Genomic DNA, 17788 nt, shown 5'->3' on the forward strand with positions numbered 1-17788 from the left:
TGCTTTGTCTACTCTTCCTAGTCAATGATATTAGTTAACTGTATACATACCTTTTTAAAATTAAGAGGATAAATTTGAAAGACTGAAAAATCCTGCCTTTAGATCTTAGTATGTTTTGATTTTAAAAATGTAATAAATTTGACTCTATATTTAGAAATTGTTCTCCCAAATATAAAATGACAAGGTAACAAATCTTCGCAAGGTCTTTGAATCAGTATTTTACTAGATTAACTTAGCATTTATTAAATTATACTCATCAAATACATATTCATTAAATTAAAGAGCATACTGATTTTTAAGTTACTAAAATTGGAAGACTAGCAAAATCTTGCCAAAAAATGTAGAAACCAAGCTTGATTTTTCTTCTTGGCAAGGCTCATAAAAGGTTTTCCTGCCATTTCTAAAATTTAAGTTCTCTTTTGTTAGAATGTTCTAGTAAATGAATGTTTTAATGCTATTTCGTGCAAATTTGACATTTACACTAAAGATAGTTTTGTTCCTGTATCCATCTGTTGGCTAGACATGTCTACCTGGATGATCCTCTTGAAACAAATATAACCATCTACTCTACCTACCACCCATGTCCCTGTGTTTAGTTGTATCTCTTCCATTATCTAGTTCATTGCCTTGTCTGGAGGATACCAGAAAGAGGTTATTAAATGAAAGAACTTTCTCATCTTGGAGATCCATCAGTGTCAAATGCAAGGAACATTTTTAAAAAAGAGTTTATTTTTTCCTCAGTGTTCTCTACATTTAGACATTCCATGTTACTGGGTTTAGGTACTGAGTTCTCCCAACAACAAATCCCTTTGTTGGTCAAATAATAGGATCATCTTGGGTATAAATATCAGTAGTGAATGGAACACGTCCTGGAAGAAATCAGGTTTTTTCTCCCACATTTTTAATGGGTGTATTGTAGTTGCACACAATGGAGGGATTTGTTGTTACATATTGGTACATGCACACAATGTAACAATATAATTTGGCCAATATCATTTTCCAGTACTTCCCATGTTCCTCCCCTTCTTCCTCCCAGTAGTTCCTTTCTCTAGTCTACTGATCTCCCTTTGATTTTAATTAGATCCCCACTCCAACTTTCTTTTCCTTTTTCTTCTCTAGCTTCCACATATAAGAGAAAACATAACCCTTGAGAAATCAGAGCTTTTTTAAACTTACAATCTTACAGACTGGCATTTGACATGAAAAAATAATTTATCTTGCAAAGACAGAAAGAGAAACTACATACTTCCTTTGCCAATTTGGACCCTGTGATATTGATCAAGGCACTTGGATTCAGAGATCAGGATACTGGACACATGAGGAAGTTAATATTATTTTATGGATTAACAATTAGGTGGAACAAGTAAGAATTCAATTTATATGATGCCTTTGTCTGGAAAGCTTTAATTGACAACTCCCACCCCAACTTTCATCCCCCATGTACAAGAGGATCACACACAGAATTAGCTAAACACTTTTCCTATGTATTCACAAAGCATCCTGAATGGGTATCATGATCACTTACTGACATGTCTGGTGGCCATTTCTGGATCATGAATGACTTGAGATATCTACTTCTCAACTTCTTTTGTGAATAAGCAATATTTTCCTAGCCACAGCTAATTATTTCATTTTTATAATCCTACATAGACGTGTTGAGTCTAAATATTTGTGATTAATAACTGATTAATGATAAGAGACTTTTTCCCCAGGACCTTTCCCTGTGGTCAGTTTAATGGTGGGATCTGTTGTTCTAAGTATGGCCCCCGACGAACAATTTCTCATGTCCAGCAATAATGGAAGTACCTTGAATACTACCATGCTAGATACAACAGCCAGAGATACTGCAAGAGTAATGATTGCAAGCACCCTTACCCTTTTGGTTGGAATCATACAGGTAATGGTCATACAAGTAAAATATAGATTGGTGTGATTCTCTCTCCCTCTCTTTTTTTTTATATTTTTTTTTAGTTGTAGTTGACACAATACCTTTATTTCATTTATTTAATTATTTGTGATGCTGAGGATCAAACCCAAGGCCTCGCACATGCTAGGAAAGCACTCCACTGCTGAGCCACAACCCCAGCCGCCCCACCCCTCTCTTTTTTTTAAATAATTGTTTTATTTATTTATTTTTATGAAGTGTTAAGGATCCAGCCCAGTGCCTCACACATGCTAGGCAAGCACTCTGCCACTAAGCCCCAGCCCCAACTCCACTGTGTGATTCTTATTTGCAATAAGTAACTTCAAAACATGTGAACATAAAGTTTCATCTAAAAGGAAAACAAAGTAATTTCCGGGACCCAAAAGTTATTTTCCAAGTACATTGTCTTAGCCAGATGTTGAGATAGTTTGCAAGACCTCACTTATTAAGATTTACTTACTATCAAAAGTAGAGATAGAAGGGGGGAAAAAAGCAGATGAAAATGCCTGATTCAGTTGAGGATGAGAGAAATAAAGTATATATACTGGTGAGCGGAGCCACGAGACCTGGAAGTCACAGAAAAAATCTACATGATGTTTGCTTTTCTTAGTACATACACAGAAATACTTTGAGGTTTATATTTCAAGGTGTTTTGATTGATATTAAACTTAATTTATCAATATTTCCAGAAAACTGGTTCTTTTCTCAGACTTTTTTTTTTATATACTGGGGAATGAACTCAGGGGTGCTTAACCACTGAGCCATATCCCCAACCCTTTTCTTTTTTAAAAAATTTTGAGACAGTGTCTCACTAAGTTTTATAGGGTCTTGTTAAGTTGCTGAGGCTTGCCCTGAACTTAATGATTCTCTTCCTGCCTCAGCCTCCTGAGTTGCTGAGATTATAGGTGTGTGCCACAAACCTAGCTTCTCAGGAAAACATTTTAACTTTTTACTCTCTTCTCATCCTAGCTGGTATTTGGAGGTTTGCAGATTGGATTCATAGTGAGGTACTTGGCAGATCCATTGGTTGGAGGATTTACAACAGCTGCTGCCTTCCAGGTACTGGTCTCGCAGCTAAAGATTGTCCTCAACGTTTCAACAAAAAACTATAACGGAGTTCTCTCCATTATCTATGTAAGTGCTGCTTTTTATTCTGGGGATGGGTCACTGTTCTTTCTCCATTTAACTTGAGCCTGGATAACCTGTTTTCCATACATACTTATTTATTTATTTATTTGTATGTGGTGCTGAGGATCAATCCCAGTGCCTCATACATATGAGGCAAGCACTCTGCCACTGAGCCACAATCCCAGTCCCCATATATACTTTTGTAACCACTGAAAACATTTTTCTCTGAAAGAAGAAATAGAATTAGAAATAACATCGAAGAAGGCAGATTTTGCAAATCCTTGTTCTCAACTGGTCAGAATGGTTTCTGAAATGTTACTGTACCTAAAAACATTCGTGAAGAAAGCAATATGCTGAAATAAAGACAGTTCTGGGGTGCAATAGACTGGAACTCTAGTCTCTGCTTTGCTATGACAAGATAAATGACCTTGAATACATCAAGGAAGGTAATGGCTGAAAGTTCAGGTTTAAAATTGTATGGACCTGGATTCAAATTCTGACTCTGCTACTTACCATGAGCAACTCACCATGCCTCAGTTTCCTTTTCTGTAAAATAGGGTTGTTAATGGTATCTACCTGATTGGATTGTTAAATAGGAATAAAAGAGAAGGGTGGGGACATAGCTCAGTGGTGGAGTGCTTGCCTAGCATGTCAGAGGCCCTGGGTTAAACCCAGTACTACACAGGCTCACACACAAAAGAACAGATGAGGAGCACTTGGTTCAGGGGCTAACACATAGCAAATACTAAAAAGTTGTTATTTTGAAATTATTATTTCAAGGCTTCTTTTCTGTCTTATTTTAAAAATGAAATGATTGGTGATGTATTTCTCTAGCCCTTTCTAATTATGAGAGTCCATAAAATGCATAATGCAAATGTTTCAGCAATTATAAATGAAAAGGAACATTAAATTCATGATGACTCAACATGCAAAAGAGATGCAAAAGAAGGATATAGATCACACTAATTAGATTTGAAGAAGTTCTTGGATCTAAATATATATTCTATATAAAGCCTGTTACTAATGCTTGAAAAAATGGGTGATAATAGTAACATGATGTCACTCTAGCTTGAGGGGAATTATACCATGCAAAAATAAGGTACCAGTGGGGTTTGAATCCTTTCATTACCCACAACATAGTGGTTGAGATCATGGAGAACAACATAGTGATTAAGATCATGGACTTTAAACTTCAACAAACCTGAGTTGGAGTCTTGTTTCTACCACCTATCTATGAGACTGGTTATGTTACTACGAATTTCCCTAGCTGGGTGTAGTGGATCATGCCTGTAATACCAGCTACTCGGGAGGCTGAGGCAAGAGGACCCCAAGTTCAAGGCTAGTCCTATCAATTTAATGAGGCTTTGTCTCAAAATAAAAAATTTTACAAGAACAGTGGTGTATCTCATTGCTAGGTTACCCTGGGTCCAATCCCCAGTATTGCAAAATAAGCAAACAAATAAAAATACCATCAATCAAAAAAAAAACAAAAACAAAAAAAAAATTAACTTCCCTAAACTTTCATGTCCTTAATTATAAAATGGAGTGATAGTAATATCTATCTCTCAGAGTATAGTAATATCTATCTCTCAGAGGATTTTAAAAGAAAATTTGGGTGAGGCATTAAAAATAATATCTAGCATATACTAAGAACTCAGTTTATTGTTTTTATTATTTTCATTATCATGGAAGAATAGACCTCATGGAGGTTACTATTTACCTCCCAGAGAACCAGCCTATGAGAAAATGTTATTAGTATAGCCTCCTTTCTGATTCAGAATTATTTTCTTCCCCTTTCTAAGTCCTCAGTTCTTTTTGAGAACTTCAGACTTCTTATTCAGACAGGCTCTGTCACTTTTGCAGCCCCTCACATATCTTTGGCTGCTTTCACACTTTCTCCATCAACACTTCATCTATTCCTTCATTTTCATCCATTCAATTGACCTATGCAATAAGATTTATTGAATAGCTACCAAATGTGCCAGTTACTGTTCACTCCCAGTACAAACCCACCAAGACATCTCTTACTATGCTCACCGCCTTCCGAGAACAGTGCTAGGCCTACATCCACTCAGATCACGGGAGGCATAAGCCAGCCCTTGACCAGGGATACTGGCCATTGCTGGACATCTGGAGAACAGGAGAAATGATTCATATAATCTTTTAGGACTATTTTAAGAAGAAACTTGATGCTAATGGTCCCAGTTTCACAGGGACTAAAGCAACATGGACATGTAAGACCAAGGTCAAACATAATTTTAAAACCAAACATGATCATTGTGTCACTTATTTCCTATTGAATATTATTCCTGAAGTTTCAGTTTAGCATGTGCCATAGGGTTTTTTTCTAATGGACTTTACTTTTCAGAGAAGCTTTAGGCTCACAGAAAGATTGAGCAGAAAGTATAGAGTTCCCATATACCCACTGTTCATCCCCAACCTTCCCACTATTAACATCATATATTGCACTGGAGTGGTACATTTCTTATAACTGATGAGCCTACTGTTGTAGAATTTTGCAGGAAATTCCTTATAGGCCAGTCAAGTATGATGAAAGATTTCAATTACCCCTATTTGATAGTAAATATAAACTTTCTATTCTGAAAAGTCTGTGGTATTAGGAATTGAACTAGGGCCTCACGCATGCTATGGAAGTGCTGTATCACTGAGCTACATCCCAATCTCTTTTAAAAAATTGTATTTATGAGACAAGATCCTCCTAAATTGCCCAGGCTGGTTTGAACTTGAGATATTCCTGCCTCAGCTTTCCAAGTAGCTGAGATTACAGGCATGTGTCACTATGCCCGGCAAGCATTCTATTCTGGGGGAAAAAAAAAGAATGAACAGGTCTAGAAATTATTGCATGAAGTTCAAAGAGCCACTTGGTCCCTGAATGGACCCATGCTTATGACATTACTATTGTAAGCATTTATAAGAGTCTCCTTCAATAAATTCAGCAATAGTGGATTCTTCTAGGAAAGATTATAGGATTATTATAAAATACTTTGCCTGGAATGTGATTAACTTATTACAACATCATGTACAAATTAAAATATTTTTATTGTAAGAATGTATTTTGGTTTGTTCCAGCCTGTCCTTCAAAGACGTACTGATAACTAGAAGTAATGAATACAAAAATTTGAAGGAGGAACTATTAGGAATGAAAGAAAAACCTTTAGTTCACAAATGCCAGAGATGCTTGGATATAGAATGCAGAAGTGAGCATTCTATACCCAAATATTGGCAGCAATTCAGAGTTAATAATACTAATTAATTAATAATACTAATGCTACCATGTAGCTAAAGTAAAGTGGTTGTTTTCCTCCATTCACTTTGAATGATTTGTCTCTTTGTTTGCTTACTAAATTCATGCTACTTGCTTCAAGGTGAGGAAGAAGAATGCACTGAAGTTCTGTCCAAAGCTGAGTTTTGAAAGCCATAGCTTAGCTTGATCAAACTTGTCACTTACTTCAGTATGTTAAATTTACACCCTTAATAAAGCATAAAGTCATACTAAAGGGTAATATACATATACACAAAATATCTGATAGCAGAAAGTTCCTGAAGGCAAGAGGTGATTATGAAGGTTTGTTATATTCATGGAGATAAGGTAAACTAAAATAAATTCAGTTTCAAAGTTAACCAGTAAATTTCATTATATACAAGATCAGATGTAATTTTTTCCCTATGGCTTTACACCTAGGTAATGCTGGGCAAGAATAGTTATCTAAATGAAATGGTCCTAAAATTCCCCCAAAGTCATAAGAAATATAGTGAAATATTATACATTACTGAAAAGTCAATAACATGATTGGAACTATGTTAGAATTCTAGACTAAAATACAGGATCATATATTTATCCAAATTTTAGTATTTTATAGAAAACTCAATTAGCATTATTGTTCAGTACATCCTTGGAGTGTCTCTTCTCTCTTTGAGTACATTCTATTTCTGTTTATTTTTAATTTTATTCTTTTTAGTTATACATGGCAGTAGGATCTATTTCGATATATTTATACAAGCATGGAATGTATCGTATTCTATTTAGGATCCCAGTCTTGTGAATGTACATAATGTTGAGATTCATTGTGGTATATTCATATATGTACATAGGAAGTTATGTCAGATTCATTCCACTGTTTTTCCTGACTATTTCAGTTTATATGGCTGACTTTTATTTCTTTTTTGTTTGTTTAAATATTTATTTATTTATTTTAGTTGTACTTGGACACAATACTTTTATTTCACTTATTTATTTTTTTGTGGTGCTGAGGATCGAACCCAGGGTCTCTCATGTGCTAGGCGAGAGCTCTATCACTGAGCCACAACCCCAGCCCTGAGTTTTATTTCTATATAGACTAAGGTTTCTACTGTAGAACTTTTCATAAGAAATCCTGAATGATTACTTAGTGTGTAGGAAACCTAATATATATATGCTTTGCTGAAACAATTGTATAATATAAACTGATTTTTATTTTTGCCGCTCATATTACATTTTTGACACAACAGAGTTGTTTTGTTTTCTTTTGTTTTTGGTGGTGGTACTAGGGCTTGAACTCAGGGGCATTCTAGCACTGAGCTACATCCCCAGCCCCCTTTTTTTTTCTTTTGAGACAGGGTCTTGCTAAGTTGCCTGGGCTGGCCTGGAACTTGTGATCTTTCTGCCTCTGCATTCCGAATAGCTGGGATTACAGGCATGTACCACTGTACCCTGCAAGAAGTGCTTTTTATTCAAAGGTCTAAGTGTCTCTTAGATTAAATGGGACTATCCTATAGTGATTTTTTTTTTTTTTTTGGTGGTGTAGTGGATTGAACACAAGGCCTTGCACATGCTAAGCAAGGGGTCTACCCCTGAGCTCTTCTGTACTGATTTTTATAATGTGAAAATATTTGTGTGGTTAGGATAATTAGTCCAAATGTTTTGTTTTTTAAGTTGGAATTTTCCCATGCTGAGTTGGAAAGTCAACCTTTATTATATAGACAGTTAATCAAAATATTATACCTAGCTCATGAATTAATGAAGGTCCTCATTAGAAAATTGATTTCCTAAAGTCAAACAGCAATGACAGCCTTCAAGCCTCTGTGTAAGGAGTAGGGCGGTTGGCTCCTGTGTGTGATGGCCAAAACTCTTGTTGCTTCTGCTCCTGAAAGTTCCCTTTCTCTTCCACCGTGGGGCTGCTGGCTAAATCTTGTTCTGTCAGCCTATCTGCCTCCAGCAATTCTCAGTGATTCTGGAAAGCAGACAGCCCAGTACCTGCTAGGAGTACAGGGTTTAAAATAAGAACAAAAATCCTCTTTGAGTGAAAGTCCAAAAGGCTTCCTACAAGCTCAATGTTTGAACTCCCACCCAAGCTCTTGGTGGAATGTATTCTGTTTGCAAAATACTCCCTCATTCCCTCACTCTTGAATGTGTTCCAGAGTTGAGGTTGCTCGCAAAATGATTCTTAAGTGACTTTGTGTTCTTTATATAACGGTTACCAGATTATAATTATTTTAAGAATTTTACTTACCTACAAAAATCAACAAGGTATCTGTTGTGAACTCTAAGATGTTCCATTCCTTTATCTTTATATAAAGATTTATTCAAAGAAAAGTAAGCTTCACTGAGAGATCACAAATCTCAAAGATTTAAGGGATGTCTTCTTAAGTTGTGACTTACACAAGACAAATATAACAAAGATGTTAGTGTTCTTTCCTGCAGACTCCTTTGCTAATTTCCTTTAAGAATACCCTCAGTTCCCAAAACTTCTTATTTACAAAACAAAACTTACATTTCTTTTTTTTATTGGTTGTTCACAACATTACAAAGATCTTGACATATCATATTTCATACATTAGATTGAAGTGGGTTATGAACCCCCAATTTTACTCCAAATGCAGATTGCAGAATCATGTCGGTTACACATCCACAATTTTACATAATGCCCTATTAGTAATTGTTGTATTCTGCTACCTTTCCTATCCCCTACTATCCCCCCTCCCCTCCCCTCCCATCTTCTCTCTCTACCCCATCTACTGTAATTCATTTCTCTCCTTGTTTATTTTCCCATTCCCCTCACAACCTCTTATATGTAATTTTGTATAGCAATGAGGGTCTCCCTTCATTTCCATGCAATTTCCCTTTTCTCTCCCTTTCCCTCCCATCTCATGTCTCTGTTTAATGTTAATCTTTTCTTCCTGCTCTTCCTCCCTGCTCTGTTCATAGTTGCTCTCATTATTATCAAAGAAGACATTTGGTATTTGTTTTTTAGGGATTGGCTAGCTTCACTAAGCATAATCTGCTTTAGTGCCATCCATTTCCCTGCAAATTCCATGATTTTGTCATTTTTTATTGCTGCATAGTACTCCATGGTGTACAAATGCCACATTTTTTTATCCATTCATCTATTGAAGGGCATCTGGGTTGGTTCCACAGTCTACCTATTGTGAATTGTGCTGCTATGAACATCCATGTGGCAGTATCCCTGTAGCATGCTCTTTTAAGGTCTTCAGGGAATAGTCTAAGAAGGGCAATAGCTGGGTCAAATGGTAGTTCCATTCCCAGCTTTCCCAGGAATCTCCATACTGCTTTCCAAATTGGCTGCACCAATTTGCAGTCCCACCAGCAATGTACAAGTGTACCCTTTTCTCCACATCCTCGCCAGCACTTGTTGTTGTTTGACTTCATAGTGGCTGCCAATCTTACTGGAGTGAGATGGTATCTTAGGGTGGTTTTGATTTGCATTTCTCTGACTGCTAGAGATGGTGAGCATTTTTTCATGTACTTGTTGATTGATTGTGTGTCCTCCTCTGAGAAGTGTCTGTTCAGGTCCTTGGCCCATTTGTTGATTGGGTTATTTGTTATCTTATTGTTTAATTTTTTGAATTCTTTGTATACTCTGGATATTAGGGCTCTATCTGAAGTGTGAGGAGTAAAAATTTGTTCCCATGATGTAGGCTCCCTATTTACCTCTCTTATTGTTTCTCTTGCTGAGAAAAACCTTTTTAGTTTAAGTAAGTCCCATTTGTTGATTCTTGTTATTAACTCTTGAGCTATGGGTGTCCTATTAAGGAATTTGGAGCCCGACCCCACAATATGTAGATCAGAGCCAACTTTTTCTTCTATCAGACGCAGAGTCTCTGATTTAATATCAAGCTCCTTGATCCATTTGAGTTAACTTTTGTGCATGGTGAGAGAAAGGGATTCAGTTTCATTTTGTTGCATATGGATTTCCAGTTTTCCCAACACCATTTGTTGAAGATGCTATCCTTCCTCCATTACATGCTTTTAAGCCCCTTTATCAAATATAAGATAGTTGTAACTTTGTGGATTAGTCTCTGTGTCCTCTATTCTATACCATTGGTCCACCCGCCTGTTTTGGTACCAGTACCATGCTGTTTTTGTCACTATTGCTCTGTAATATAGTTTGAAATCTGGTATCGCTATACCGCCTGATTCACACTTCCTGCTTAGAATTGCTTTTGCTATTCTGGGTCTTTTATTTTTCCATATGAATTTCATGATTGCTTTATCTATTTCTACAAGAAATGCCGTTGGGATTTTGATTGGCAAAAATTGCATTAAACCTATAGAGAACTTTTGGTAATATCGCCATTTTGGTGATGTTAGTTCTGCCTATCCATGAACAGGGTATATTTTTCCATCTTCTAAGATCTTCTTCTACTTCTCTCTTTAGGGTTCTGTAGTTTTCATTGTATAAATCTTTCACCTCTTTTGTTAGGTTGATTCCCAAGTATTTTTTTTTTGAGGATATTGTGAATGGAGTGTTTTTCCTCATTTCCGTTTCAGAAGTTTTGTCGCTGATATACAGAAATGCCTTTGATTTATGCGTGTTGATTTTATATCCTGCCACTTTGCTGAATTCATTTATTAGTTCTAGTAGTTTCTTTGTAGACCCTTTTGGGTCTTCTAGGTATAGAATCATGTCATCTGCAAATAGTGATAATTTAATTTCTTCTTTTCCTATTTTTATGCCTTTAATTTCTTTCGTCTGTCTAATTGTTTCGAGAACTATATTGAATAGAAGTGGTGATAGAGGGCATCCCTGTCTTGTTCCAGATTTTAGAGGGAATGCCTTTAACTTTTGTCCATTCAGAATGATGCTAGCCTGAGGCTTAGCATAGATAGCTTTTACAATGTCAAGGTAAGTTCCTGTTATCCCTAGTTTTTCTGATGTTTTGAACATAAAGGGATGCTGTACTTTGTCGAATGCTTTCTCTGCGTCTATCGAGATGATCATATGGTTCTTATCTTTAAGTCTATTGATGTGGTGAATAACATTTATTGATTTCCGTATATTGAACCATCCTTGCATCCCAGGGATGAATCCTACTTGATCATGGTACACAATTTTTTTGATGTGTTTTTGTATTCGATTCGCCAGAATTTTATTGAGGATTTTTGCATCAAGGTTCATTAGAGATATTGGTCTGTAGTTTTCTTTCTTTGAGGTGTCTTTGTCTGGTTTTGGAATCAGGGTGATGTTGGCCTCATAGAATGAATTTGGAAGAGCTCCCTCTTTTTCTATTTCCTGAAATAACTTGAAAAGTATTGGTATTAATTCTTCTTTAATGGTTTTGTAAAACTCTGCTGTATACCCATCCGGTCCTGGGCTTTTCTTGGTTGGTAGTCTTTTGATGGCTTCTTCAATTTCATCCATTGATATTGGTCTGTTCAAATTGTGTGTATCCTCCTGACTCAGTCTGGGCAAATCATATGACTTAAGAAATTTATCGATGTCTTCACTATCTTCTATTTTATTGGAGTATAAGGATTCAAAATAATTTCTAATTATCTTCTGTATTTCAGAAGTGTCTGTTGTGATATTGCCTTTTTCATCCCATATGCTAGTAATTTGAGTTCTCTCTCTTCTTCTCTTCATTAGCATGGCTAAAGGTCTGTTGATCTTATTTATTTTTTCGAAGAACTAACTTTTAGTTTTGTTAATTTTTTCAATAGTTTCTTTTGTTTCAATTTCATTGATTTCCGCTCTGATTTTAATTATTTCTTGCCTTCTGCTACATTTGCTGTTGTTTTGCTCTTCCTTTTCTAGGGCTTTGAGATGAAGTGTGAGCTCATTTATTTGTTGGTTTTTTCTTTTTTTGAGGAATGACCACCAGGCGATGAATTTTCCTCTTAAAACTGCTTTCATTGTGTCCCATAGATTCCGATATGTTGTGTCTGTATTTTCATTTATCTCTAAGAATTTTTTGATTTCCTCCTTTATGTCTTCTGTAACCCACTGATCATTCAGTAACATATTGTTCATTTTCCATGTGATGTAGGATTTTTCCTTCCTTCTTTTATCATTGATTTCCAGTTTCATTCCATTATGATCAGATAAAATGCATGGTATTATCTCCACCCCTTTATATTTACTGAGGGTTGCCCTATGGCATAATATATGGTCTATTTTTGAGAAGGATCCATGTGCTGCTGAGAAAAAAGTATATCCATTTGATGATGGTTGATATATTCTATATATGTCAGTTAAGTCTATGTTATTGATTGTGATATTGAGTTCTATAGTTTCTTTATTCAACTTTTGTTTGGAGGATCTGTCCAATGGTGAGAGAGGTGTGTTGAAGTCACCCATAATTATTGTGTTGTGGTCTATTTGATTCTTGAACTTGAGGAGAATTTGTTTTATGAATGTCGCAGCACCATTATTTGGTGCATAAGTATTGATAATTGTTATGTCTTGCTGGTGAATGGATCCTTTTAACAGTATATAATGACCTTCTTTATCCCTTTTGATTAACTTAGTCTTGAAGTCGATTTTATTCGATATGACGATGGCCACCCCTGCTTGCTTATGAGGACCGTGTGCATGGTATATTTTTTCCCATCCTTTCACCTTCAGCCTGTGTATGTCTTTTCCAATCAGATGTGTCTCATGGAGGCAGCATATTGTTGGATTTGTTTTTTTAATCCATGATACCAGCCTATGTCGCTTTATTGGAGAGTTTAAGCCATTAACATTCAGAGTTACTATTGATATATGGTTTGTACTTCCATCCATGTTTGACTATTTATCCTTTTTTAAAAAAATTTAGTTTGTTTCTCCATGATTATCTTCCCCCTCGCCCTCTGTCTTTACTGAGGCACTTCCCACTGATGGTTTTGGTTATTGTTTTTCATTTCTTCCTCGTGTAGTGTTTTGCTCAAAATGCTTTGCAATGCTGGTTTTCTGGCTGCAAATTCTTTTAACTTTTGTTTATCATGAAAGATTTTTATTTCGTTGTCATACCTGAAGCTTAATTTTGCTGGATACAGAATTCTTGGTTGGCATCCATTGTCTTTCAGTGTTTGAAATACATTGTTCCATGACCTTCATGCTTTCAGTGTCTGTGATGAAAAATCCGTTGTTAACCTTATTGGTTTACCCCTGAATGTAATCTGCCTCCTTTCTCTTGTAGCTTTTAATATTTTCTCTTTGTTCTGTATATTGGATATCTTCATAACAATGTGTCTTGGCGTTGGTCTACTGTGATTTTCTGTGCTCGGTGTCCTGTATGCATCTTCAATTTGTATATCTGTTTCCTTTTTTATTTCTGGAAAGTTTTCTGTAATTATTTCATTCATCAGGTTACTCATTCCCTTGGTTTGAATCTCTGTACCTTCTTCTATCCCGATGACTCGTAAGTTTGGTTTTTTTATGTTATCCCATAACTCTTGGATGTTTTTCTCGTGATTTTTTACCAGCCTTTCTGAGTTGGCTAGACTCTTTTCAAGATGATATATTTTGTCTTCATTATCTGACATTCTGGCTTCTACTTGCTCCACTCTGTTAGTGATACTCTCAATTGAGTTTTTAATTTGGTTTATCGTTTCCTTCATTTCTAGAATTATTGTTTGATTATTTTTTATAATCTCTATCTCCTGATAAAGATGCTTAACTTCTTCTTTTATCTGTTTATGTAATTCATTCTCAATGTGTTCTTTCGCTGCTTGAATTTGCTGTCTCGTATCCTCTTTAAGGTTCCATTCCATCTGTCTAAGGTGTTCCTTGAGTTCTTTATATGACCATTTTTCTGATGACTCTAGGTCCTCCTGAATATTTAGGCTGTCCTGCATTGTTTGTACTCCTTTTCTTCCTTGCTTTTTGAAGCTGATCATGTTACTTCTTGTTCTGTTTGACTGCTGAGTTACTGTTTACTCCTATAAATTTATTTGATGCTTGGGAGGAAAGGTATTAGAAGGGAAGGGAAGAAGTCACTAAAGAGAATGAGAGTAAGCAGGTAGAATTCAAGGAAGGGGGGATAAGATAATTGAAAAGAAAGGAAAGACAAAAGAAGAAAAAAATAGGAAATAAAAAAAGAAAAAAAATGTTTTTTTAAAATAATTTAAAAAAATTAAAATTAAAATTAGAAGAAAAAAAATTAAAAAAAATTGTAAAAAAATTTTAAAAAAAACAACAAGAAAGAAAAATGAAAATGAAAGAAAAACCCAAATCAAAAAAAAAAGAGAAAAGAAAAAAAGAAAAAAAAAACTAATAAATGCAGTCTTAGAGTTTGATTAACTTCTCTTCCAGTAGGTGGCGCTATGCCCACCAGGCCAAGTTTCTCCTGTCAATATGCGGGAACCAATCACTGTGCAGCAGCTCCTCCCAGACTGGGCGAGTCTCCAATCCTGAGTGCCTAGGGCCTCCTCTTGTGTCTAGTCACTTCCCACTTTTCCTCTAGCCAGGCCCCTCTCACGGGTGCCGCTCACCACAATACTGGCTACATGCCAGGTCTGCTGCTCCCGGGAGCCCTGTTTTCATGAACGACTGGGCACACTCTTCCAGTTTGCCATTCCCTCAGACCCTAAGTTTGTAGAGCTTGGGGCTGAGAATCCTCAGCGAATTTTACTTGCCCTCCGGTAGCCACGCCCCTGGTAGCTGGTGCAAGAGGCCTCAGCTGTCAGCACTGGTGGGAGTGGTAGTTCCGCGCCTCGGGTCCCGCGCCACCTCTGATTCCCTCCGTCTGGCTATCGCGCTCACGGGAGAGCTGGGAGGGGCCCTTACGGGAGAACTGGGAGGGGCCCTTAAGGTTTTCCCCGATGTGTGGAGAGGGAAGGCTAGGGAATTACACACCTGTAGCCGCAGGTTTCAATGAAGTTATCTCCTCCGCCGCAGTCTGATGACGTCAGTTCTCTGCCATGGTGGTGTCTCTTGTAAATGGCGACAGTTCGTTTCCCTTTGCTGGGTGACCAATGCAACGGGTGGGTCCTTACTGTCTCTCCTAAGCCCCGTTTCAAACCTGTGGCCACTACCTATGAAGGCTCGGTAGGCATTTACCTCTGTTAGATCAGAAGGGCTGACCAGTTGTTTCAGCCGGATGGATTAGTGCTGAGTCACAGCTGTTTGTCTGCGGGAAGCAGGCGAATGGGAGCTTGAATTCAGCCAATCCGGGCTCAGTGTGTGTTCTGAGAAGCCCAGACTGTTCACCCCAGATCCACGTCAGCTCAGCATTGCCTAGTGATCCTGAGCAAACAGATTTAGGTTGTTTACGACTCCCTATGCCTGCACAGCTGAAGAGGTCAGGGACTTGATCTCTCTGCGCCCGCCACCATGTTGGAATAAACTTACATTTCTTGACCTGGCTTCTCTGCTCACTTGGAAAGAATTATCTGTAGTGGTTATCTTAGTTCAAGTTTAAACTATGTACCAAATTAATTTCAAAATATGTATACTTGGCCTACAGATCAATTTAATAGCCTTTGCCATGAAGAATGAATCAGTCAGATGCTGTGGTGCACACCTGTAATCCCAGTGACTTGGGAGGCTGAGGCAGGAGGATTGAAAGTTCAATGCCAGGGCTGGGGATGTGGCTCAAGCAGTAGCGCGCTCGCCTGGCATGCATGCGGCTCGGGTTCGATCCTCAGCACCACATACAAACAAAGATGTTGTGTCCGCCGAAAAAACTAAAAAAAAAAAATAATAAATACTAAAATTCTCTCTCTCTCTTAAAAAAAAGGAAGAAAATAAAGAAAGAAAGTTTAATGCCCGACTTGGCAATTTAGTGAGAGCCTGTCTTAAAATAAAAAATAAAAAGGGCTGAGGATGTAGCTCACTGGTACAGCACCCCTGGGGGTCTGATATCCAGTTAGAAAAAAAGAAGAGAAAGAAAGAATAAATCAGTGCTCTTGTATCTACATATGGATGTATTTTAGGATTATTTATTTATTTTTATTACCTGTATTATTTGGGTTTAGGGAAAAGCATTATTTAAGCTGCTGGCTAATTGAGACCCCCACCCTCCACCCCAAAAGAAAACAAATGGGACTTTTTTGTTTGTTAGCTTTTAGTCTCAATAATTCCTTATCCACCTAGTGAAAATTAGGCCACTTAATAACACCTGAAAAAAACAGTTTAAGATATAAACTTTTGAAGCTTGTCAGCAAGAACAAGAATATAATGACATTTTTAAAAAGCTCTTCACTTTTTTAAAAAAAGCATTTATTTTTTAGTTATAGGTGGACACAATATCTTTATTTTATTTTTAAGTGGGGCTGAGGATCGAACCCAGTGCCTCATGTATGCGAGGCAAGCACTCTTACACAATCCCAGCCCCCCAAAAGCTCTTCACTTTTTATTATAAAAAATAAGAATGTAGAAACCACCCATAGTTTTACTTCTTCAAGTAGACTGTCATTAGTGTATACTCATACATGTACATATATATATATATTTGGTTATATTTACATATACACATGTATATATCTACACTTAGCAGAAGACAGCATGTACTTAATGGTCCCTGTATTAACCAACACATTATTATGATTTAACATAAAATGTTCACATATTGTTTGATGATCTGATTTTTCATGTGGGAAAATCCAGGGGAGAATTGATTTTATGTATGTTTATGTCTCTGCAACAGGAAGTATATAAAATCATTTTCCCTTTACAGACTCTGGTAGAGATTTTTCAAAATATCGGTGAGACAAATCTTGCTGATTTCATTGCTGGATTACTCACCATTGTCATCTGTATGGCAGTTAAGGAATTAAATGATCGATTTAAACACAAAATCCCAGTTCCTATTCCTATAGAAGTAATTGTGGTAAGTAGAACATATAGTTAGAAAATTCAGCATTAATTATGTTGACAAGTGAAGGATTGTGGATTTTTTTGTTTCATAACTTCTTTTATTTTATTTCAGACCATAATTGCCACTGCCATTTCATATGGAGCCAACTTAGAAAAAAATTACAATGCTGGTATTGTTAAATCCATCCCAAGGGGGTGAGTATGACGTTCCTCTTAGATAATGCTAACATATAAAGCCAGTACTTTCTATTTAAATGAAACCTTTTATTACAAGCCTTACTTTACTGGTGCTTTTTCAGTAGTCCTATTTGTGTATGGTCTTAAAGAAACACCTATTTGTGCAAAGCATCAGACAAACAGCACATGCATGGATAAATTTCAAGCCATTTGTTTAAAAGTAGTCCCTATATATGTTCTTTTCCCTTCATTTTCTTAAAATGCGGCAGGATGTGTACATTTAACACCAGAATCCTGGTTTAAACTCATATGTATAATTACAACACAATAGAATTACACAGTTTTGATCAGTAGCATTTATTGCACTGTGAACAATTTGCTTGAGAAGTCAGGGTCATCTGGCATAAATTCTCTACCATTTAATCTAGCTTAGATAATAATTATATCTTTTGTATCTATACATAAGTTGCATTATCTTTAAGGGGAGTTTTAAAAGAACATTTTTTTTTAGAGAGAGAGA

General features: G+C 36.5%; 1 protein-coding gene across 1 annotated transcript in view; it reads left to right on the forward strand.

Annotated features, from left to right (window-relative positions):
• The window catches only part of SLC26A4 (solute carrier family 26 member 4), a gene marked incomplete at both ends in the record, with an annotated part of 58781 nt that overhangs the window by 12380 nt on the left and 28613 nt on the right, over positions 1-17788 (forward strand). Inside the window, 4 exons of the mRNA XM_081287295.1 lie at positions 1713-1897; positions 2894-3058; positions 16952-17104; positions 17204-17286. Of these exons, the coding sequence (XP_081143421.1) occupies positions 1713-1897; positions 2894-3058; positions 16952-17104; positions 17204-17286 (586 nt within the window). The remainder of the gene's footprint in view (positions 1-1712; positions 1898-2893; positions 3059-16951; positions 17105-17203; positions 17287-17788) is intronic.

This window comes from Spermophilus citellus (genome assembly GCF_964194105.1).
Source record: "Spermophilus citellus genome assembly, chromosome: 3".
Classification (NCBI taxonomy): domain Eukaryota; kingdom Metazoa; phylum Chordata; class Mammalia; order Rodentia; family Sciuridae; genus Spermophilus; species Spermophilus citellus.